Source organism: Thamnophis elegans, chromosome 10 (genome assembly GCF_009769535.1).
Source record: "Thamnophis elegans isolate rThaEle1 chromosome 10, rThaEle1.pri, whole genome shotgun sequence".
Lineage (NCBI taxonomy): Eukaryota > Metazoa > Chordata > Lepidosauria > Squamata > Colubridae > Thamnophis > Thamnophis elegans.
In genome coordinates, this window is record NC_045550.1 from 69,307,001 (window position 1) to 69,332,175 (window position 25,175).

Sequence of the window (25,175 nt, forward strand, 5' to 3'; positions counted from 1 at the left end):
CTGGCCTTCTAAGGAGCAGTCAGGGTTGATCTCCTCCAGGACCGACCGGCTGGATGGCCTTGCAGTCCAAGGGACTCAATGCAGGAGTCTTCTTCTCCAGCACCAGAGTTCAAAGGCCTCCATTCTTTAGCGCTCAGCCTTCCTTATGGTCCAACCTTCACAGCCACCCATTGCGACTGGGGAAACCACAGCCTTGACTAGACACACTTTTGTTGGCAGGGTGATATCTCTGCTTTTCAGTCTGCTGTCTAGATTTGCCATCGCTTTCCTCCCCCAGGAGCAAGGGGACTATGGGGGGAGGGGGACACACATGACAATAGTTTGCCAATATTTGCTGCCCCAAAGAAGAGGGGAGCGTCAAGCTATTCTCCAAAGCATCTGAGGGTACGACAAGAAGCAATGGATGGAAATTAATCAAGGAGAAAAAGCAACCTGGAATTAAGGAGAAATTTCCTGACAGTGAGGACAATTAATCAGTGGAACTGCTTGCCACCAGAAGTTGTAAATGGTCCAACACTGGAAGTTTTTAACAAGATGTGGGATAACCATTTGTCTGGAATGTTGTAGGGTTTCCTGCCTAAGCAGAGGGTTGGACTAGCAAACCTCCAAGGTCCCTTCCAACTCTTATTCTATTCTGTTCTTCATTTCAATTACTATTCTATTCTATTCTATTCTATTCTATTCTATTCTATTCTATTCTATTCCAGTCCAGTCCAGTCCTATTCCTATTCCTATTCCTATTCCCATTCCCATTCTATTCTTCATTCCAATATCTATTCTATTCTATTCTATTCTATTTGTTCTATTCCTCTTTCTATTCCTATTCCTATTCTATTCTTCATTCCAATATTTATTCTATTCTATTCTATTCTTTGTTTTATTCCTATTCCTATTCTATTCTTCATTTCAGTATCTATTCTATTCTATTTGTTTTATTCCGATTCTGATTCTATTCTATTCCATTCTATTCTTCATTCCAATATCCATTCTGTTGTATTCTATTCTGTTATATTCTGTTCTGTTCTATTTCCGTGAGTGATGTCAAGTTGGCCACACCCACTCAGTCACATGACCCCACCATAAAGCCCTGCCCAACAAGCCCCGCCCACAGAACCGGTAAAAAAAAGGGGGGGGGAATTGAATTTCACTATTGGTTGAGGTTAGCATGTTGTGTGAACTAAGAGTTTTGGGTTATATAACTCCACATGGTTAGCCCAGAAAATGTGTTTATTCAAAAAAAACAGATCACTAATATATATATTGTGTGTGTGTGAACACAGGCTTGGCTTTTCCCATTACAGGTAGTCCTCGACCTACAACCATAATTGAGGCCAACGTTTATGTTGCTAAAGTGAGACGTTTGAGTTTTGCCCCATTTTACGACTTTTCCCACCACGTTTGTTAAGCGAATCCCTCCCGTTGTTAAAATAGTGACACGGTTGTTAAGTGAATCTGGCTTCCCCGTTGACGTCACCCGTCGGGAAGGTCGCAAAAGGGGATTGCGGGCCCTGCGGCCGTCATAAATGTGAGTCAGTTGCCAAGCATCCGAACGCAAATCCCGTGACCACAGGGACGCTGCTGCAGTCGTAAGTGTGAAAAAATGACTCTAATTAAGTCACTTTTTTTCAGCGCCGTTGTAACTTTGAACGGTCGTTAAGCGAAGCGTTGTAAGTCAAGGACTTCCTGTATAATGTCTCCCGGATAAGCGGGACCTCGCAAGGAATTTTGGAATTTCTGGAGGTTGGAATCCAAAGCGAGGCTCAGGAAATTGAATGGCAACCCTTCCTGGTCTTCCAAAGTGTCAATCTGTCAATCTGAGATCTTGACGACTTCTGACGGGTAACCAGCAGAGTTTTGTGACCAAGTCCCAGGTCTCTCATGGGCCCAGCTGGGGGTCTCACAAGCCCCCCGCCGGAGTATATTTCTCCTGAGGTTTCTCTGAGTCCTGATTAGTCAGTCCTTTCCCAAGGATGAGCCATGGCTGCAGAGGTCCGGTGGTTTTTATTAAAAAAATTCACATTTCTTCCCTTAGATTGGTTTAGCTTTGAAAAGTCCTTGGAGCTGAGTTTGCAGTGGTCATCCCCAAGAGAGGAAGGAAGAAAGAGGGGGAGGAGAGATGAAGGGAGGGAGGAGAAAGGAGGAAAGAAAGGCTAGGGGAATGAGAGGGAGGGAGGGAGGAAGGAGTAGAGGGAGGGAGGAAGCAGATGGGAGGGAGGGAGGAAAGGAAGAGGTGGGAATGAGAATAAAGAAAGAAAAGAGAAGGAAGGAGAAGAAGAGAAGGAAAGCAGAGAAGGGAGGGAGGGAAAGAAAGGAAGGAGGAGAAGAGAAGGAAAGCAGAGAAGGGAGGGGAGGGAGGGAAGGGAGGGAAAGGAAGGAAGGAAAGGAAGGGAGGAGAGGAAGGAAGGAAAAAAAGACAGGGAGGAGGGAGGGAGGAAAGAGATGGGGAGAGGAAGGAAGGAAGAAACCAGAGAAGGAAGGAAAGGAAAGGAAAAAAATGAAGGAAGGAAGAACGAAAAGAATGGAAAGAATGGGAGAGAAGAAAGAAAGAAGGATTGAAGGGAGAGAGATTAAATAAGGGAGGGGGGATGAAGAAGATGAGAATGAGAAAAGGAAGGAAGGAAAAGAAGAGAGGGAGGAGGGAGGGTGGAAAGAGAGAGGGGGAGAGAGGCAGAAGAAAGGGAGAGGAAGTAAGGACTAAATCAAAGAGAAGGAAGGAAAGAAAGATGAGAAGGAAAAAAGTGAAGGAAGGAAGGAAGAAAAGGGGACAGAAACAATGGCAGGGAAGAAAGAAAGAAGGTGAGATTAAAGAAGGGAGGGAGGAGATGGGAATGAGAAGAAGGAAGAAAGAAGAATGGAAATAAAGGAAGGAATGATTGAAAGATGCTGAACTCAGGAGGGAGGGAGGAAGGGAAGGGAAGGAAGGAAGGAAGGAAGGAAGGAAGGAAAGCTCTCTGGAGGTGAGGCTTCAGTCTTCCATCTGGGCCACTTGCCTTAGCCAAGGGATGGACAAGAGGACATTTGAATAGACCCCGTAGCGGTTTTGCAACCCACATCCGTCGCCCCACGACACCGTCCCTAGGAGTTGCCATTGGCCCGTCCGGTTGCTCCAAGCCACCATGGGACCCCCAGAGTCCCCACTGCAGGCGTCTTTCCCCCCTAGGGGAAAAGGGAGATAGAGAGAGAGAGAGAATTCCAAACTTCTGCTCAATCGGCCGACATAATCCCCCCCCCCCAGATGTTTCTGCGATTCCCCTGCGAGAGACCCGAAGAAAGCTTTGCTCTCTAGGACAGCCTCCCCTCCCGGACCCATTCCAGATGTGCTGGTCGCCAGGCTGGGGATAATGGGATTTGCAGTGATGGAATCGAGAGATGGAATCGCACGTGCCCTCTGGGTTCTTCGGTCAGCGACCATTTGAAGTTACGACGGCACTGAAGCTATTCACACTTTAACGACCGTGGCAGCAATCCCCGTGGCCCCTGCGATCAAAATCCGGACCTTTGGCAACTGGCAGGCACACAGCTGCAAGGGAGGCTAAAATTTCTGTCCTTCCGGGAGATCTTGCCCCATTTTACAACCTTTCTTTGCCACCGTCGTCGAACGAATCGCTGCCGTTGTTAAGTTTGTAACACGGTCGTTAAGCGGATCCAGCTTCTCCATCAATTTTGCTCGTCAGAAGGTCGCTAAAGGGGATCATCACGTGATTCCTGGACACCGCCAACCCTCATAAATACGAGTCACTTGCCAAGGATCTGAATTTCCATCACGTGACACACACACACCCCAGGGATGCTATAACGGTTGTAAGTGTGAAAAATGGCCCTAAATCCCGTTTTTCATTGCCGTTCGTAACTTCAAACCGTCATTAAACTAGTGACTGGAGATCCCAGAGGACGCTTGCAATGGCATCTAGGGAAAAACACTCATAAACCACTTTTTCCAACAGTGCTGTAACTTTGAACTAAATAGCAATAGCAATAGCAGTTAGACTTATATACCGCTTCAATTGGGCTTTCAGCCCTCTCTAAGCGGTTTACAGAGTCGGCATATTGCCCCCAACAACAATCCAGGTCCTCATTTCAGCCACCTCAGAAGGATGGAAGGCTGAGTCAACCCTTGAGCCGGTGAGATTTGAACAGCCGAACTGCAGAACTGCAGTCAGCTGAAGTAGCCTGCAGTGCTGCGTTTAACCACTGCGCCACCTCGGCTCTATGAACGGCTGTAAGTCGGGGACTCCCTATATCCTGCAACTCTTTGCTCTGACCCAGAGTGTGGGTCTCTCTAGGGCCCACTGAATAGATGCTGGTGGACTTCACTGTTGTGGCCCGCCAGCGAAGATGGCGGTATATATTCGGAGAGTGAGGAGGTTGGGGAGGAAGATGGGCCAGTCCTGGAGTCTGGGGAAGGCTCGGATGAGGGCTCTGTGTCGGAGGCAGAGAGGGGGCCAGAGCCATCCGACAGTTATCAGCTGCCTTCGGAGTCAGACATCAGTGAGGCAGAAGAACAGCTGGAGCCTGTTCCCAGTGGGCATATGCGCAGAGCTGCCAGGAGAAAGGAACAGCTAAGGAACAAGGGCCGATTCGGGAGTAAAGGCCACAGGTGGATGGTGAATGGCCCCTCCCATAGGGGATAAAAGAGGAGTGACAGGGGAGTGGAGTTTGCAGGAGACAGTTAGTCCAATTCATTAAGAGTGGAGATCTGCTCCTGACTTCTAGCCAAGGAATTGCTGCTACAGCATGGCGTTTAGAAGATAGCAATAGCAATAGCAGTTAGACTTATATACCGCTTCATAGGGCTTTCAGCCCTCTCTAAGCGGTTTACAGAGTCAGCATATCGCCCCCAACAACAACAATCCGGGTCCTCATTTTACCCACCTCGGAAGGATGGAAGGCTGAGTCAACCCTGGTGAGATTTGAACAGCTGAACTGCAGAACTGCAGTCAGCTGAAGTAGCCTGCAGTGCTGCATTTAACCACTGCGCCACCTCGGCTCTAGAAGATATCGGCCTGGCAGCTCTCCAAGCCTGCTAAAGCTCTGTAGTTGTGAAATCTCTTGAAAGACTATCGGCCGGGACTTTGCTGGAAAGGAATTCCCTTTAAAACTAAATAAAAAGGGGTTTTATCAGGATAAGGAGTCAACTTCGTGATCTTGGGAAGCCTCGGTTAGAACACTCACATGCTTCTGGGGGGGGGTCCCCCTTTCCCCCATCCATTTACCTTCTTCCTCTCCGGCGCATATCATGTCCGGCGTGACCATTCTTTGCACCTTGGCATAGGCTCTCTTGCACACTTCGTGGTCGATCAAGGGGATTTCAATCTGCAGGACAAAAAAAAATCAGAAATGACGGCTGATTTGGGGGTGGTGTGGGGCAGGACGAACTAGCTGGGGAATTCTAGGCGTTGAAGTCCACACCTATGAAGGTGGCCCAGTTTGGCCTGGAGTTCTCTGAAGGTTGGACCACAGCAAAGGGACACATTTTTGAGAGCTGGAGACCAGCTCTACTCAGGGGTGACGCAAAAATAAATTGCATCGTGTCAACGAAGATTCTTCGGCATCCAGGTAAAAGTGAACGTTGTCTGAAGGTTGAGTTGTGGCAGCCGGACTAACTTCGATGTTAGTTTGAGAGATGTTTTACTGTCTTTCTGCTCTCTGCCAACTGTCCTGTTGACACATCCAGTAAAAGAAACTCCTATTTTAGAATAATAGAGTTGGAAGGGACCTTGGAGGTCCTCTAGTCCAACCCCCTGCTTAGGCAGGAAACCCTTATACCACTTCAGACTAATGGTTATCCGACCTCTTCTTAAAAACCTCCTGTGTTAAGAGCATACACAATTTCTGGAGGCAACTTCCGTTCCGCTGATTAATTGTTCTAGCCGTCAGGAAATTCCTCCTTAGTTCTAAGTTGCTTCTCTCCTGGATTAGTTTCCACCCATTGCTTCTTGTCCTGCCTTCAGGTGCTTTGGAGAATAGCTTGACTCCCTCTTCTTTGGGGCAACCCCTGAGATATTGGAAGACTGCTATCCTGTCACCTGGGACATTATTATTATTTTTTTACCAAGAGTATAATTCTGATAGATCCATATACTGTCGATACGGACAGAAGAACTGGAGAATCAATTAAATAGGAGCCATCCGTGTGCGGCAGCAGCCAAAAAAGCCAATGCGATCTTAAGTTGCATTAGCAGAGGGATACAATCAAGATCAAGGGAGGTATTACTACCACTCTATAAACCCTTAGTAAGGCCACAACAAAAATACTGCATGCAGTTGCAAAATATTTTTAAAAGAAGGATAAAGTTTATTCCTCAGTTATTTTTACTAGGTATATGTACTGACTCTACAGCGGTAGAGACTAATTTGGTTCTGCACTTAATAACGGCAGCAAGACTGTTGGTGGCGCAATACTGGAAGAAGGAAGACTTGCCTACGATCCAAGAATGGACATTGAAAGTCACAAACTTAGCCGAGATGGCTAAAATATCGGCATATCTTAAAGATCACTCAAATGAGAGATATAAACGAGACTGGAAAAAATGGATTGACTATATACAAAATAAATACGGGACCAAGAAATTCCAGTTAGCCTCTGCTTAAGATCAGAAATGAATTAAATTGTTTAAAGTTGGTTCAGCAAGAAGAATGTTATTAATTTTTTTTATTTCTTTTCTTTTCTCAATAGATTTTAGACTGTGTTTGTTAGAAATCCATACCGTGTACGGGTTCTAGGAAGTGGGGGGGGGAGGAGGGGGGTTGGGGGGGCGGAGGGAGGGAGGGGCACACACACAAAAAATTGTACTTCAATGTCTTAATGATTGACGAATGATGAAATATTTGTGTTTTTTAAAAGAAATAAAATAAATATTTGTGACAAAAAAAATACTGCATGCAGTTTTGGTCACCATGCTATAAAACAGATGTTGAGACTCTGGAAAGCGTGCAGAGAAGAGCAATCTGGATGATGAGGGGACTGGAGGCTAAAACATACAATGAACAGTTGCAGGAATTGAATATGTCTAATATAATGAAGAGAAGGACCAAGGGAGACATGATTGCATCTTCCAATATTTGAGGGGCTGCCACAGAGAGGAGGGGGAAAAGCTATTTTCCAAGGCACCCGAAGGCCAGAGAAGGAAGAATGGATGGAAACCGACCAAGGAGAGATTCAACCTAGAAATAAGGATAAATTTTCTGACAGTGAGAACCATCAACCCATGGAACAGAAGTTGCCTTTGGAAGTTGTGGGAGCTCCATCCCTGGAGGCTTTCAAGAAGAGACTGTCAGAAATGGCGCAGGGTCTCCTGCTTGGTCAGGGGGTTGGACTAGATGACCTCCAAGGTCCCTTCCAACTCTCTTAATTCTATATTCAATGGAACAGAAGTTGCCTTCAGAAGTTGTGGGAGCTTCATCACTGGAGGCTTTCAGGAAGAGTCTGGACTGCCATCGATCAGAAATGATATAAGGTCTCCTGCTTGGGCAGGCGGTGGGGGCTGGGCTAGATGACCTCCAAGGTCCCTTACAACGCTCCTATATTCAACGGAACAGAAGCTGCCTTCAGAAGTTTGTGGGAGCTTCATCCCTGGAGGCTCTCAAGGAGAGACAAGACTGCCACCGGTCAGGAATGGTATGGAGATTCTCCGACAGCTTCTTCGGGATGCAACTGGATTTTATCGTTTTTTCTTTGATCCTTCCCTTCCTCCACCCTCCAGTCGGAGCTGAGGAAGCTTCTTGGATGAGAAGTGAAATGTCTTCAAAAGAAAAAACCAGTTGCCTCTTGGGGTGGGGGAAGCATTTTTGGGAGAACCATGACCTGGATGACAGAGAAACTCCAGAGACAAGTAAAGGTGTATTTAAGAGTCACCCTTGATAGTCTAACTGGCTTGTTTTGAGTGATGAAAAGGGTGGAGTCTGGGGAAGGGTCGGATGGATGCTCAGCGTCGGACATTTCCCAGCCACGAGAGAGACAGCTGCCTTTGGAGGCTGATACGAGTGAGGCGGAAGAACAGGTGGGACCTGTTCCAGATGCACATAATGGGCAGAGCAGTTAGGAGAGGTGAGGAACGGAGGACAAGGAGTTGACTCGGGAAGCAAAGCATCCGTGGATACTGAATGGCCCCTCCCTGGCTGGGGAATAAGTAGAAGGAAAGGGAAGCGGTGGTTGTAGGAGACAACAGTTCGTATTTCTGAGGATTTTGCTCATTGTGTTTTTCGTGCCACAAAGACTGTTCATTGGCAGCCTTTTGGGCCTTGCAATTATCACAAGAAACTGATGAGGTCTGTACTGCAGTTAACTCCTTGCTGGGACTTTTCGGTGGTGAATGCCATTAATTCACCCGAGGTAAATAAAGAGGGGTTTTTGGTGATGAGGAGTCTGTTTCTTGTTTCTGCTAAGGCTGGGTCCGAACAACGGCTGCCATGGCCCCAGATCCCTCTCCCTCCCACTGAGAGATCAATAAATCGATTGGTTGATCACGAGACCGACGGGGAGGCGCCACGTCACCTCCATCAAGGCATCCGGGAGACGCTGCAGTAACCGTTTCCCCCATCCACTGACGATGACCGTGGCATCTGGGGGGAAGAAGGCAAAGAGACAAGGAGATTACAATGGAGCCGAGTATTTCATTTTGCTAAGCAAGGCAGTCGTTAAGTGAGCTTTGGCCCCCGTTTTATAACGTTTCTTGGCACAGTTGCTAAAGTGCATTGCTTTTCGTTAAGTGCATCCGGTTTTCTCCTTGTTAGAAGGTTGCAAAACGGGATCATGATCAGCTAATTTCCACCCATCCACCCACCCACCCATCCTTGGTCCTTGGTGCTCTCTGAGCTGGGTGGTTTTCCTGTAGACCAGTGTTTCTCAACCTTGGCGACTTTAAGTCCTGCGGACTTCAATTCCCAGAATCCCCCAGCCAGCATAGCTCCTGGGGAATTCTGGGAGTTGAAGTCCGCAGGACTTAAAGTCGCCAAGGTCGAAAAACACTGCTATAGACATTTCATGACCCAACTAGGTAACATCATCAGTATTAGAAGGGAGGAGGAGGAGGAGGAAGACAACTATGGCCCCTTTAAGAGAGACGTGGACTTCAACTCCCAGAATTCCCCAGCCAACCTGCCAGGCTACCCCCCCTCCCTCCCTGCAACCTCACCTTTTGGGTGCGAACCATCCGGGAAGCAAATAGGGATCACGTAGTTGTTCAGAGTTGCTTCTCCGGAGAGTTTGATCACGGCGATGTCGTACTCGAAGGTGGCCGCCTTGTAGGAAGGGTGGATGTGGATGGTCTGAGGCCGGAGGATTTGCTCCGTGTCGTCTGGCCTCTGAGTCCGGTGCTTCCCTGTTGGAATTAGAATCACAGAGTCGGAAGGGACCTTGGAGGTCTTCTAGTCCAACCCCCCTGGCCCAAGCAGGAGATCCTATACCATTCCGGACAAGGCGGCTGCCCAGTCTCTCCTTAAAAACCCCCCAATGATGGAGCACCCACAACTTCTAGTGGCAAGTAGTTCCACTGGTTAATTGTTCTGACAGTTTTCCTGAGTTAGGACAATTAGTCAGTGGAACAGAAATTTTCCCCAGAAGTCGTGAATGCTCCAACACCGGAAGCTTTTAAGAAGATGTTGGATATCCATTTGTCTGGGGTGGTGTAGGGTTTCCTGGCTAAGCAGGGGGTTGGACTAGAAGACCTCCAAGGTCCCTTCCCACTCTGTTTATTCTATTCTGTTCTGTTCTATTCTCCATTCCAATATCTATTCTGTTCTATTCTATTCTATATTCCAATATCTATTCCATTCCATTCCATTCTATTCCATTCCATTCCATTTCATTCTATTCTTTTCTATTCTATATTCCAATTTCTATTCTATTCTATTCTATTTTCCAATATCTATTCTATTCTATATTCCAATTTCTATTCTATTCTATTCTATTCTATATTCCAATATCTATTCTATTCTATTCTTCATTCCAATATCTATTCCATTCTATTCCATTCTATTCCATTCTACTCCATTCTATATTCCAATATCTACTCTATTCTATTCTATATTCCAATTTCTATTCTATTCTATTCTATATTCCAATATCTATTCTATTCCATTCTATTCCATTCTATATTCCAATATCTATTCTATTCTATATTCCAATATCTATTCTATTCTATTCTATTCTATTCTATTCTATTCTATATTCCAATATCCTATCCTATCCTATATTCCAATATCTATTTTATTCTATTCTATTCTATTCTATTCTATTCTATTCTATTCTATTCTATTCTATTCCATTCCATTCTATATTCCAATATCTATTCTATTCTATTCTATATTCCAATTTCTATTCTATTCTATTCTATTCCATTCCATTCCATTCTATTCTATTCTATATTCCAACATCTATTCTATTCTATTCTATTCTATTCTATTCTATTCTATTCTATTCTATTCTATTCTATTCTATTTTATATTCCAATTTCTATTCTATTCTATTTTCCATTTCTATTCTATTCTATTCTATTTTCCAATTTCTATTCTATTCTTCATTCCAATATCTATTCTATTCTATTCTATTCTATTCTATTCTATTCTATTCTATTCTGTTCTGTTCTATTCTCCATTCCAATATCTATTCTGTTCTATTCTATTCTATATTCCAATATCTATTCCATTCCATTCCATTCTATTCCATTCCATTCCATTCTATTCCATTCCATTCCATTTCATTCTATTCTATTCTATTCTATTCTATTCTATATTCCAATTTCTATTCTATTCTATTCTATTTTCCAATATCTATTCTATTCTATATTCCAATTTCTATTCTATTCTATTCTATTCTATATTCCAATATCTATTCTATTCTATTCTTCATTCCAATATCTATTCCATTCTATTCCATTCTATTCCATTCTACTCCATTCTATATTCCAATATCTACTCTATTCTATTCTATATTCCAATTTCTATTCTATTCTATTCTATATTCCAATATCTATTCTATTCCATTCTATTCCATTCTATATTCCAATATCTATTCTATTCTATATTCCAATTTCTATTCTATTCTATTCTATTCTATTCTATTCTATTCTATTCTATTCTATTCTATTCTATTCTATTCTATTCTATTCTATTCTATTCTATATTCCAATATCCTATCCTATCCTATATTCCAATATCTATTTTATTCTATTCTATTCTATTCTATTCTATTCCATTCCATTCTATTCTATATTCCAATATCTATTCTATTCTATTCTATATTCCAATTTCTATTCTATTCTAATTTCCATTTCTATTCTATTCTATTCTATTTTCCAATTTCTATTCTATTCTTCATTCCAATATCTATTCTATTCTATTCTATTCTATTCTTCATTCCAATATCTATTCTATTCTATTCTATTCTGTTCTGTTCTGTTCTGTTCTGTTGTCACTGTCAGGAAATTTCTCCTCAGTTCTAAATTGCTTCTCTCCTTGATTAGTTTCCATCACCCCAAATTAGGAGCTGAATTTTGGTTGCTGAACAAGGTGATTGTTCGGCCTGATTTTACTATGTTTTTATTAGCTTTTTTATCGCGGTTGTTAAGTGAATCCATCTTCCCACCCGCCTTGACTTTGCTTATTAGAACCCACCCTGGAAATGGGGATCACGGGACCCCAGGACCTTGCAACCGTCGTAAATACGTGCCAGATACCAAGAACCCAAACTTTGGTCACATTGACCCTAAGGATGCTGAGATGGTCATAACTGCGGGGACCGGTTGCCAGTGACTTTCTTCAGGGCCGTAGAAAAGAGGCCAAGGTGGTCGTAACTCTGAGGACTGGCTGCCAGGGACTTTCTCCAGCACCGTGGAAAGGAGGCAGAGACAGTCATAACTGCGAGAACCAGTTTCTTCAGTGCCATGAAATGGTCGTACGTCGAGGCACACCTGTCAAAGTCTCCCTCCCTCCTTGAGTTACAAACTTGGTTCGTTTCCCAGCAACTGCTCACTCACCCAGGATGACGGTGAAGGAAGACGGGCTGATCACATCCGTATTTCGGAAAACTGGATTTTCGGGATCCAGCTCCTCGTGGAGACAATGAGCAGCTGTCACAACCCACCGGTTGCCTGGAAAATACAAAACACAACACAACAATACAATACAATAGCAGAGTTGGAAGGGACCTTGGAGGTCCTCTAGTCCAACCCCCTGCCTAGGCAGGACACCCTACACCACTTCAGACAAATAGTTGTCTAAATTAATTTTTCCCTCTGTTAGGAAATTTCTCCTTAGTTCAAGGTTGCTTGTCTCCTGGAGTAGCTTCCTTCCTTCCTTCCTTCCTTCCTTCCTTCCTTCCTTCCTTCCTTCCTTCCTTCCTTCCTTCCTTCCTTCCTCCCTTCCCTTCCCTTCCCTTCCCTTCCCTTCCCTTCCCTTCCCTTCCCTTCCCTTCCCGTCCTCTTGAAGGGACTTAAGAGGTCTTCTAGTCCAAGCCCCTGCCTAGGCAGGAAACCCTACACCACTTCAGACAAATGGCTATCCAACATCTTCTTAAAGGCTTCCAGTGTTGGGGCATTCACGACTTCTGAAGGCAACTTCTGTTCCACTGATTAATTGTCCTCCCTGTCAGGAAATTTCTCCTTAGTTCTAAATTGCTTCTCTCCTTGATTAGTTTCCACCCATTGCTTCTTGTCCTGCCCTCAGGTGCCTTGGAGAATAGCTTGACTCTCTCTTCTTTGTGGCAGCCCCTGAGATATTGGAAGACTGCTATCCTGTCTCCCCTGGTCCTTCTTTTCATTCAACTAGACATACCCACTTCCTGCAACCGTTCTTCATATGTTTTAGTCTCCAGTCCCCTAATCCTCTTTCTTGCTCTTCTCTGCACTCTTTCCAGAGTCTCCACATCTTTTCTACATCGTGGCGACCAAAACTGGATGCAAATATTCCAAATGTGGCCTTTCCAAGGTCTTATAAAGTGGTATTAACACTTCACGGGGTCTTGATTCTATGATCCCTCTGTTTACGTCAGAATCCCCCTTCCCCTTCTCTGGATCAGCCACCTCACACCCCCACGCCATGGAATTTGGGGCTGCAAATCCAGTTTTCTAACCTCTTGGTGCCATTTCTCCTATCCCGATCGCCGGGACCGGTTGTCCTCGACTTACGACCGCATTTGAGCCCCACATTTCCCTCGTTAAGTGAGCCTTGCCCCATTTCGTGGCCTTCCTTGCCACCCTTGTTAAGCGAATCACTGCGGATGTTCAGCTAGTGACATGGTCGTTAAGCGAATCTGGCTCCCCCCCCCATTGCCTTGGCTGGTCGGAAGGTCGCAAAAGGGGACCCTGGGATGCTGCAACCGTCGTAAGTATGAATCAGCGGCCAAGCATCTGAATTTTGATCAAGTGACCCTGGGGAGGCTGGAAACGGTCATAAGTGTGAACAACAGTCCTAAGTCACTTTTCCCCATGCCATTGTAACTCAACCCGCCCCCCCCTTTTCCTGGTGTTTCCCCTCCCCCTGTTCTGCTGGCGTAATATGACCCAGAAATCTCTAACTTTACAGAATCATAGAAGGACAGAGTTGGCAGGGACCTCAGAGGTCATCTAGTCCAACCCCCTGTTCAAGGAGGAGACCCTTACACAATCATACCTATGAGTGATCCTCCACAGAAGGGCCGTCCGTTCCTTTGGAGCATGGCGATCCATGGGGAAATTCCTCTCTGGGCATATCGTCCTTGGATGATCCGGTGCGGCGAACTTCTGGAAAATTTGGGTTTCCCACAAACTGGGGAAGAACGGAAAAAGAAAGATTTAGAACAGTGTTTTCTTTTTTTTCCCAATTTCAGATGGGTGGACTTCAACTCCCAGAATTCCCCCAGCCAACATGGCCGCTGGCTGACCAGGGAATTCTGGCTGTTGAAGTTCCCCCCTGCCTTAAAAATGGCCCGAGTTTGGAAAGAATTGTGATCTGGAACCAAAAGAAAATGGCCGAAACGCGGCAAATGCTTTTAATCCAGTCTCAGAATGCCATCATTCGGCAAGAGGATAGGATGGCAACTCCACAGATGGTCCTCGGCTTACGGCCACAATTGGAACCCCGATTTCCCTTGCTTAAGCAAAGTGATTGTTAACTAATTTTCCACCTGGTTTTTCTGAACTCCCCCTCCCCACCATGGTTGCTATGTGAATGACTACAATCGTTAAATGAATCATTCGGTCATTAAGTGAATCCAGCTTCTTCCAGTGGCTTTGCTGGCCAGAAGCCGGCTGAGAAGGTCCCAAATAGTGATCACATAATCCTGGGACAGTTGAACCGTCGTAAATACAGACCTACTGCTTGCATTTTTATGACATGACTATAGGAATGCTGCAATGGTCATAAGTGTGAGGACCAGCTGTAAATCCCTATTTTCAATGCCCTGGACACTTTCAATGGTTGCTAAATGAATTATAAATCAAGTATTATCTGTAGGACAGATGTAACAATCCCCTCAGCTGCTGTTGCTAAGGAAAATTTGAATTTACTTCAGGAACTTAAAAGCAATTTCACGATACAGGATTGTTGTGACAACAATTTTATTCATTTTCATATCAAAGTTTGTTAATTAGAGAAGGTTAGGAATGCTACAAAGTATAAAACCCATAATAAACGGGGTAATATCTCTTAAATATGTAACAGAGCTCAGAATATACCAAACCTAAACATACTTTGGAATATAATATTTCTTTCAAATAGGGCCTGATGTCATTTCTCATGGACAGCTGCTTACAAAAGAGAAAAAGGTGGTATATATAAAATGACGAAGAGAGATGAACAGATTTGTGTTTTATTGAGAAATTGAGAAATCTGTCCATCCTGGGTGGGTTACAGATTAGCAGAGTTGGAAGGGACCCTGTAGGTCATCTAGTCCGACCCCTCGCCCAAGCAGGAGACCGTACACTGATGGAAGCCCAGTCTCTTCTTGAAAGCTTCCAGGGATGAACCTCCCACAACTTTTGAAGGCAACTTCCGTTCCATTGAATATGGAATAACAGAGTTGGAAGGGACCCTGTAGGTCATCTAGTCTGACCCCCCCACCCAAGCAGGAGACCCTGCACCATTTCTGACCAATGGCAGTCCAAATGGTCTCCAATTTGATAAGGATGCCGTACAGCCACCCAATCCTGCAAGCAGGCCAAGCTACCCCCCCAAAAAAGGGGGAAATTATCATACGTAACACGGTTGCACTTGAGCCCCAAATCCCTGTTGCTAAGTGAAACAGAGAGGTGAAGTGAATTTTGTCTCATTTTGTAACCTTTCTTACCGCAGTTGTTAAGTGACTCACTGTAGATGGTTTATTTTTTTTATTTTTTTGGCTTGTCAGATGGTCGTAAAAGGGGTTAGGGTTAGGGACACTGCAACTGTCGTAAATACGAGTCAGTTGCCAAACATTTGAATTTTGATCACATCACCACGGTGATGCCGGAAGGGTCGCAACTGTGAAAAACAACGACAAGCCACTTTTTTCAGTGCCGTTGTAACTCTGAACGGTCATTAAGTGAGCGGTTGTAAATTGAGGACTAGCTCTTTATTGGTCTTTCTTTCTTGTAAAGCAATAGAATCTCCTTTAAATCACGGAGCAAACTCTTTGCCAGAAATGAGGAATTTCTCCGCTGGAAGGATTTATTTCTGCCTGCCCCAATGTTTCTTAAAATTCTTCCTGTTTGTTGGGGATGAAGTAGGGAAGATTGAGAAATGATGGTTAGTTAAAGAAATGGAAATAATTTGTACTCAAAGATTTGGATAAACAAAAGGCCTGAACACCACTGAAATGTTGTACACCACCACAATCACAACCACACAAATGTTTGGAGTGTCTCACTGAATTTGGGAGTTCCATATTTCTCCGGGGAGATTTCCCTTCATCTGGAAAAATTTACCCAACCATTCAGATTTGGGGGTTCAATAGAGGTTCAAATGTCCTTCTACTTTCAGAGGACCAGATTCCTATCCCAGAAATGGCCACTAGATGGAGCACATGTTCCACCAACGTTGTTTCTCACCCTGCAAAACTTTAAGAGTGGAGTTCGACTCTCAGGATTCCCAGCACAGGGAATTCTGCGAACTGAAGTCCACATATCTTAAAAATCAAGAAACATTGTCTTAGCCCAGGGATCCCCAAACTTGGCAACTTTGGACTTCGGCTCCACAAATTGAGTTGACTTCAACTCAATTGGACTTGAGGACTTCAGCTCCCAGAATTCAACTCCCAGAATTGAGACTTCTGGGACTTCAACTCCCAGAATTGAGTTGACTTCAACTCAATTGGACTTGAGGACTTCAGCTCCCAGAATTCAACTCCCAGAATTGAGACTTCTGGGACTTCAACTCCCAGAACTGAGTTGACTTCAACTCAATTGAACTTGAGGACTTCAGCTCCCAGAATTCAACTCCCAGAATTGAGACTTCTGGGACTTCAACTCCCAGAGCTGAGTTGACTTCAACTCAATTGGACTTGAGGACTTCAGCTCCCAGAATTCAACTCCCAGAATTGAGACTTCTGGGACTTCAACTCCCAGAAGCTGAGTTGACTTCAACTCAATTGGAACTTGAGGACTTCAGCTCCCAGAATTCAACTCCCAGAATTGAGACTTCTGGGACTTCAACTCCCAGAACTGAGTTGACTTCAACTCTTGAACTTGAGGACTTCAGCTCCCAGAATTCAACTCCCAGAATTGAGACTTCTGGGACTTCAACTCCCAGAACTGAGTTGACTTCAACTCAATTGGACTTGAGGACTTCAGCTCCAGAATTCAACTCCCAGAATTGAAACGTCTGGGACTTCCACTTCCAAACTGAGTTGACTTGAGAACTTCAGCTCCCAGAATTCAACTCCCAGAATTGAGACTTCTGGGACTTCAACTCCCAGAGCTGAGTTGACTTCAACTCAATTGGACTTGAGGACTTCAGCTCCCAGAATTCAACTCCCACAATTGAGACTTCTGGGACTTCAACTCCCAGAGCTGAGTTGACTTCAACTCAATTGGACTTGAGGGCTTCAGCTCCCAGAATTCAACTCCCAGAATTGAGACTTCTGGACTTCAACTCCCAGAACTGAGTTGACTTCAACTCTTGAACTTGAGGACTTCAGCTCCCAGAATTCAACTCCCAGAATTGAGACTTCTGGGACTTCAACTCCCAGAACTGAGTTGACTTCAACTCAATTGGACTTGAGGACTTCAGCTCCCAGAATTCAACTCCCAGAATTGAGACTTCTGGGACTTCAACTCCCAGAACTGAGTTGACTTCAACTCAATTGGACTTGAGGACTTCAATAATTCAGCTCCCAGAATTCAACTCCCAGAATTGAGACTTCTGGGATTTCAACTCCCAGAACTGAGTTGACTTCAACTCAATTGAACTTGAGGACTTCAGCTCCCAGAATTCAACTCCCAGAATTGAGACTTCTGGGACTTCAACTCCCAGAGCTGAGTTGACTTCAACTCAATTGGACTTGAGGACTTCAGCTCCCAGAATTCAACTCCCAGAATTGAGACTTCTGGGACTTCAACTCCCAGAGCTGAGTTGACTTCAACTCAATTGGACTTGAGGACTTCAGCTCCCAGAATTCAACTCCCAGAATTGAGACTTCTGGGACTTCAACTCCCAGAACTGAGTTGACTTCAACTCTTGAACTTGAGGACTTCAGCTCCCAGAATTCAACTCCCAGAATTGAGACTTCTGGGACTTCAACTCCCAGAGCGAGTTGACTTCAACTCAATTGGACTTGAGGACTTCAGCTCCCAGAATTCAATTCCCAGAATTGACACTTCTGGGACTTCAACTCCCAGAACAGAGTTGACTTCAACTCAATTGGACTTGAGGACTTCAGCTCCCAGAATTCAACTCCCAGAATTGAGACTTCTGGGATTTCAACTCCCAGAGCTGAGTTGACTTCAACTCAATTGGACTTGAGGACTTCAGCTCCCAGAATTCAACTCCCAGAATTGAAACGTCTGGGACTTCCACTTCCAAACTGAGTTGACTTGAGAACTTCAGCTCCCAGAATTCAACTCCCAGAATTGAGACTTCTGGGACTTCAACTCCCAGAGCTGAGTTGACTTCAACTCAATTGGACTTGAGGACTTCAGCTCCCAGAATTCAACTCCCAGAATTGAGACTTCTGGGAATTGAAGTCCACAAGTCTTAAAGTTGCCAAGTTTGAAGACCTCTGTCTTAGCCCATCTTGAATCACCCGTCTTAAGTTTCCCGTGTCTACAAAATGACAAAATTCAGCGCATCTTTAAGTTGTCCCTTTGCCAACACCGAAAAGCTGGGAAGAAAGTTTTAAACGATGCCATGGGCGCCATTCAATGCGTGCCAGCCACACTTTCTGGAGTTCGCCTGGTGGCAATGGGGTAATGTTGCTTCTTCTTCTTACAGTTGGAGTGTCTGAAATTTCATGCAAGGAGGAAAGATCTCCAGATCTTCCTCCCTGTCCAGAATGCCCTCAAAGAACTTGGAATGTCGTTGAGCTCGCTTGACGTCCTTCAAACACAAGTTCAGTCCTTGGGTTGAGCGCAGTTCATCTCTTCTCCAGACTGGAATTCAGGAATGTCCACCCTGTCTTCTCCTGCAGCCAGTCAACGTAGTTGGATACCTTGGTGTATACCCCGTAGACTTGCTTGCTGCCGCATTCTTCTGGTCCACCCCAGGAGACCAATCCTTGGGCCACCCACCGCCGATTGTCCAGGTCTCGGATGACAAACGCACCACCGCTGTCCCCAAGGCAGGTGTCCTTCCCTCCTTCGTAATAACCGGCGCAGAACATATTCTCCGTCACGCTGTAGTTGCCAGATCTGGATTCGTAACTGGTCTTGCACTCCGCGTGGAGGACCACAGGTAGCTTCACGTACTGGAGGACGTCCGACAAGGTCTGCATCCCAGAACTGATCACCTCGTCCACCGTGACGTTGGGGTTGGAGATTCCCCAACCGGCCACCAAGCCCAGCGTGTTGGCTTGAGGTCCCCCTAATTCGTGTGGATCCTGGGGGAGGCAAACCGGCATGATGTAAGGCCCCATGGCCACCTTCTCCTTCAGCTTGACCAACGCGATGTCGTGGTTGTAATTCTGGATGTCGAAGGATTCATGGAGGATGATCTTCTCCACCGTCCGGTTGACCGCGTCGATTTTGTTCCGGACGTCGTGAAGGCCCAGGTAGACGTTGACGTGCTCTTTGGAGACGGCGATCAGGGTGTTGTCCCGTCGCTGGGAGCGGAGGACGTGGGCGGCGGTCAAGACCCACGACTCGGAGAGGAGGGCCCCGCTCCCGAACCACCGTTCGTTAGGCACCCGTGAAGTGTCCTCCACCACGATCAGAGCTTGCCAGGGGAAAAAACCAGGCTCTGCGTTTCTCCCACCGATTATCCTCTTGACCAAAGTGGGCAGAGCGCGGCTGGGCTGTCCACACACTACGGGAAGAAACAACACAACGCACAATTAGTTTTTGGCACTTCCGAAACAGAGAAAAGTTGCAAATTGCGGTAGATTATGCCAAATCTGCCCTCGGGCGTCCGATGTCCTACTTACAACGCAGCACAGGTAATCCTCAGCTTACGGCCACAAATTGAGCCCAGATTTTTTGCGGGGTCCAAGCGAGGCCGTGCCGCAGTGAGTTTTGTCCCATTTTACACGGCAGTTGTTATGTGAATCAAGCTGTCATTAAGCGAATCTGGGTTCCCCTATTGATTTTGCATTGCCGGGAAGTCTGGGAAGGTTACAAAAACCGATCAGGTGACCCCGGGACATTGCAACCGTCACAAGTACATGCCAGTTGCCAAGTGCCTGAATTTTGATCATGTGACCACGGGGAATGCTGAAAAACAGTTTGAAAACCGCGTGTGAAAAATGGCCGCAACTCACTTTTTCCAGCGCCGTCGTAACTTCAAACGGTCACTAAGTGACCTGTTGTAAGTTGAGGACTACCTCTACTGGATGGCGATTTTTTGCAAACTGGATTGCATTTAATTTCATTGGCAGAGGCCCCTGGATTGACAATTGTCAGCCGTCAACAACACCCAATTGGCATGCCCGATTTAAAATTAAGAAAGCTTGAATTTTGATTTTCTTTTGATATGTCACCCTGCTTTTAAACTTTAATTACATGGCAGAAACCGTCCCCAAGGCGCATTTGAATAGCAAAAGGAAGGAAGTTTAGGATTACAATAAAAATCAATAAATTTGTGCAAGAAATTATTCGTAAAACATGCAATTATTTCCCCCAGCATAAAATTCTCTGCAATTCTTTAGTTTCTTCTGATTAACTTTCTGTTAAAATCCATGCCAAGTTTCACACCCCCCCCTCCCCGGAGACTGGACAGTCGCTTGTCTGAGAAGGTATGTAGTTAGGGTCTCCTGCTTGAGCAGGGGGCTGGACTAGAAGACCTCCAAGGTCCCTTCCAGCTCTGCTCTGATTCTGATCTTTTATTTCTCCCCGGCACAGGGATGGCCAAAGAAGATGGAAGAGAGATTCGATCACATCATCGCAGAGGCCATCTTGACTTTTTTGCCCTCCCCTGGAGGTAGCTCTGCTTCTACCTTTGACCTGCTCCCTTTATCTATATGACAAATAAATAAACAGGCAGATAAAAGCCACGGCCCTCTATCAATACATGTAACCCTCGACTTAATGAAGGGAGGCATTTCTTAAGTGAAGTTTGGCCTTATTTTATGACCTTTTCGCCATAGTTGTTGAACCAATCGCAGCGGTTGTTAAGTTAGAAACACGATTGTTCAATGAATCCGGCTTCCCCATGGACTTCACTTGTCGGAAGGTCGCAAAAAGGGGATCACATCATCCCGGGACACCGCAACCGTCATAAATACGAGTCAGTGGCAAAGCATCTGAATTTCAATCGTGTGACACTGCAATGGTCGTTAAGTGTGGAAAAACGGCCCTTTTTCAGTGCCGTTGCAACTTTGAAGCGCTGGTAAAGAAACCGTGGTTGTTTAAGTTGTTGTAAAGTCGAGGGCTATCTGTAAGATAGCATTCCCGGGATTCTTTCAGGAATCTATTCACCGGCATGGATCTTAAGAGTAAAATCGACCGATTTAGCAATAGCAATAGCAGTTAGACTTATATACCGCTTCATTTCAGCCCTCTCTAAGCGGTTTACAGAGTCAGCATATCGCCCCCAACAACAATCCGTGTCCTCATTTTACCCACCTCGGAAGGATGGAAAGCTGAGTCAACCCTGAGCCGGTGAGATTTGAACCGCCGAACTGCAGAACTGCAGTCAGCTGAAGTAGCCCGCAGTGCTGCATTTAACCACTGCACCACCTCGGCTCTATCCTACCCAAAGATTTTTCCCTGCCCTTGTTTGAAAAAGGGCCCAGTGGCATGATCTACCAGCAATGATGGAGACCTTGTACATGGCACGAATCAACATCATTGCTTATTTCTGCATCTCAAATACCTCGGAGGGATGCGGAGGTGCGCATGACCACGCATATGGGGAAGCAGCCACATCGTTCTCCCTAGATAGGCTGACCTGCTCATCCTTTGGAGCTGACCTGGGACGCCAGCAACACAACAGAGCAAGCCACGTTGTAGGGTTGACGCTCGCACATCTGGGGAAGCGCACCGAACCTTCGGCCCTGTTCCCAAGCATTATGAAGGCTAAAACATATGAAGAATGGTTGCAGGAACTGGGGATGTCTAGTTTAATGAAAAGAAGGACTAGGGGAGACAGGATAGCAGCCTTCCAATATCTCAGGGGTTGCCACAAATAAGAGGGAGTCAAGCTATTCTCCAAGGCACCTGAGGGCAGAACAAGAAGCAATGGGTGGAAACTAATCAAGGAGAGAAGCAACTTAGAACTGAGGATAAATTTCCTGATTGTGAGAGCAATTAACCAGTGGAACGACTTGCCCCTAGAAATTGTGGGTGAAATAATAAAGGGCTGTGATAGCATGGCATGCGTGCCTGAAGTGGCACATGGAGTCATGTTGCCTGGCACACACCGTGTTTCCCGTTTGTCTTCTGGGTTTCTGATGCACACGCAAGAAATCAGCTGCTGTGCGCATGGCAGTTCCGGAAAGTGGAAGAGCTGGTCTTCCATTTTCCGGAGTGAGCATGTGTGCTGGGCAGTTGATCGGTGTTTGTGCATGTGCAGCAGTAACTGGAAGACTTCCTGGCTTGTGCACATGTGCGCATGGGTAATCAGAAGTTCATTTTCCGGCACATGCATGCCCCCCCCTGGCCGGCTCCTCTTCCTGGTTGCGACCCAGCCGAGTGCCTGTGCATAAGTGAAGCGTGTGTGTGCCCGCGAGAAGTGCTCCCTTTTCAGCACTCAGTGCCCAAAAGATTCGCCCTCACAGCTATAGGGTTTCTTGCTGGAGCAGGGGGTTGGACTAGAAGACCTCCAAGGTCCCTTCCAACTCTGTCATTCGGTAGTTGCTGGATTAACCCACATGCCAGTTTTTTCCCCCCCCGGCATGCCAACTGGGTTACACCATTCCAGGCTGTGTCGTGAGAGCAGATTGTGAAGAAATAACACAAAGGGCACCACAAAGCATTCGCTCTCCCACAGCTGTGCAGTTTCTAACGAAAGCGTCAGCCTGGATTAAATCAAAACACACAAAAACTTCCCTTCCCCGCTTCACACCCAATTTGCAAGCGTGCAGAGAACCTCTCGGTGCGTCTCAAATCGGCCCAAACCGTGTGAATTTTAGGGCCCCTTGAAAGCAAAGCCCCAAACCTACAACAGAACGCAGGGTTTTCAGTGCGTCATTTTCCGTTTCTACCACAAGCCACGATGCAAAGGAACTCAACCAGGTCTCTTTGCAAACCCCATTTTGCACGTCGTGGGAATGCAGACGCTAAAACACGTGGCTTCTTCTTCTGACGATTCCACACTTTCCTTGACATCCCAAGTGCTGCCCTGGTCTCCCCAGGAAGAAAACCCGGTTAGTAGCCAGCTCGCCACGCCCTCAGCTCTGCCCTGTCCTCCCCCAAGAAGAAAACCTAGTTAATCGTTGGCTTGTCTTTTTCTAAAAGCTGACGACACCCGTTCAAGGCGTCTATTTTAACGTTGGCGTCCGTTGCTGATGTAGGAAAGAGCTTTGCAGGAGGAGACCACAATTTTGGCTTGAAAGAAAGGAAGCTGGGTGCAGAGTGTGTGTGTGTGTGTGTGTGTGTGTGTGCCGGGGAGGGTGGGAATTGGGGTACCTGGCTGGCAGGAGGGTAGATGGGTCCCCAGCTCGCTGCTTCTCCAAGCACCTTTGGTGTCACAGGTGAAGATTCCTGCCAGAAAGGAAAACATAGAAATCTGATTATGGAGCGACATCCGTCGCCTTACAGAATTACAGAGAAAAGAAAGGATTCCCGCAAATTGTGTTATAATTTTAAGCTTCTCCTTCCCTTCCCTTCTCTATCATATCCTAACTATTTTCCCCCCCTCTATATCTCATTCTTGAACATATACTTGTGTATTAATACTTTCTTTTCTATTTCTCCACTCTTTCCCTCCTTTTCCATTTAATAGTGTCTCGTCTGAATTCTATCTCTCTTTCTGGCTTTCTTTTCTAAACTTCTTTCTCTAGCCAATCAGAAAATCTTCCCCAAGTCTTGAAGTACATTTTGTGACCGCTGTCCTTGCATTGACTTCACACAACACCCTCAACCTGGACCTGGATCTAACCCGTTTTGGGGGTTTGGACAACAGCTGGAAGAAGCCAACTTAAAAAGCTCGACTAACGCAACACGCAAAAGGCCACAGAGCATCAGTCAGGGTTAAGGCTAGCGGCTAGCCCAAACTTGGGGTGTTGTCTGAATGCATCACCCCACGATAAACAGGGTTGGGGTCATACAAGCAAGGTGTTCCCCGGAGGAGCTCAGGAAGAGGCTCACCTGTGATGTTGGGAACCATTTGGTAGAAGGGCTCTTGGCAGGAATACCGGATCTCAGCCTGGTACGTGGTCAGGTTTTGGGGGGTGGAGAAGGTGACGAAGCCGTGCGAGATTTCTCGGGGCGCTTTGCAGTCTGCAACTGGGCAAGAGAAGAGAGGAAAGGGGGGGGGGGTCACTTCCGAAAACAGATCCCTAATCATTGCACACACACACCCGCCCGAAGAATGAAATACTTTGGGGAAATATTAAGAGGCAGAATATTTTTCCCAAAGGAGAAATGGGGAAACATGTTCTTAGAGGCAGAAAGCAACCCCCAAAGTCTTTCTTTTTTCTTTCTTTCTTTTTCTTAAAAACTTAAAACTTAAAAGAGCCGAGGTGGCCCAGTGGTTAGGGTGCAGTTCTGCAGGCCACTTCAGCTGACTGCTATCTGCAGTTCGGCTGTTCAAATCTCACCGGCTCAGGGTTGACTCAGCCTTCCATCCTTCCGAGGTGGGTGAAATGAGGACCCGGATTGTTGTTGGGGGCGATATGCTGACTCTGTAAACCGCTTAGAGAGGGCTGAAAGCCTTATGAAGCGGTATATAAGTCTAACTGCTATTGCTATTGCTATTAAGGTACAAACGGTATAAGTATAATATATAGAGTGCTTTTAAATAAGGATATAATTTAGGATAGTGACATACAGATAAGTGGGATTGTGGGACTTTATTCCCATTTTATTTCCCGCCGTGGGGTAGCCAGGATTCGTCACCTTCAAACAACAATGAATCATATTAGGGATGCTAGCAATGACGAATAAGGTATTAATAGGCCGTTTTAGTATTCGGTGCGAATGCGCTCCGTGCCTCTTGCCCGACGGATGTAAAATAGATTCACCAGTGAATAAATTTTACAGATTAACAGAGCTGGAAAGGGACCTTCTCGGCCATTTAGACCAACCCCCCGCTCAAGCAGGAGACCCTACACCAGGGATGGCAAACCCTTTTTGGTACCAAGTGCCCAAATTGGAACACGCATTCATGCTTCTGCATTGTGTGTTTGTACCCCAGAGCACCGGAAATCCGAAGACCAGATAGCTGGCATGCACATGCCTATTATTTGGCTGTTTTTGCAATAGTCTTCGCGGGCACAAGCTGGTCTTTATGGGCACTGGAGTGCCAGAAAATGCCATGAAAACGTCCCAAACAACAGCCAAAGACAAGGCCTAGAAATGCCCCGGAAAATACCCTGGGTTTTGGCCATTTTCGGGTGCTCTGGTGCCCGCGAAGACCAGCTGGCCAGCACGCATCTTCGTGCCAGAAACCCAAAGTGCAGCTGGCGATGGTGG

General features: G+C 45.9%; 1 protein-coding gene across 3 annotated transcripts; it reads right to left on the reverse strand.

Moving 5' to 3' along the window:
- Positions 1-2,869: 2,869 nt before the first annotated feature.
- Positions 2,870-24,121, reverse strand: MASP1 (mannan binding lectin serine peptidase 1). Of its 3 annotated transcripts, XM_032225023.1 has the most exons (8): positions 23,850-24,112; positions 23,169-23,243; positions 13,609-13,743; positions 11,976-12,089; positions 9,135-9,320; positions 8,495-8,562; positions 5,214-5,313; positions 2,870-3,156 (listed from the first exon to the last, which is right to left on the reverse strand). In XM_032225023.1, the coding sequence occupies exons 1-8, from the start codon at positions 24,046-24,048 to the stop codon at positions 2,966-2,968; spliced, it is 1,068 nt and encodes a 355-aa protein (XP_032080914.1). In that variant the 5' UTR covers positions 24,049-24,112; the 3' UTR covers positions 2,870-2,965. The 3 variants fall into 3 exon arrangements, with proteins under 3 accessions (XP_032080914.1, XP_032080913.1, XP_032080915.1); XM_032225022.1 differs by lacking the exons at positions 2,870-3,156; positions 5,214-5,313; positions 8,495-8,562; ... (1 more) ...; positions 11,976-12,089; positions 13,609-13,743 and adding an exon at positions 17,509-19,410 and having other exon boundaries at positions 23,850-24,121; XM_032225024.1 differs by lacking the exons at positions 2,870-3,156; positions 5,214-5,313; positions 8,495-8,562; ... (3 more) ...; positions 23,169-23,243; positions 23,850-24,112 and adding exons at positions 17,509-19,410; positions 21,415-21,665.
- Between the last annotated feature and the right edge of the window lie 1,054 nt (positions 24,122-25,175).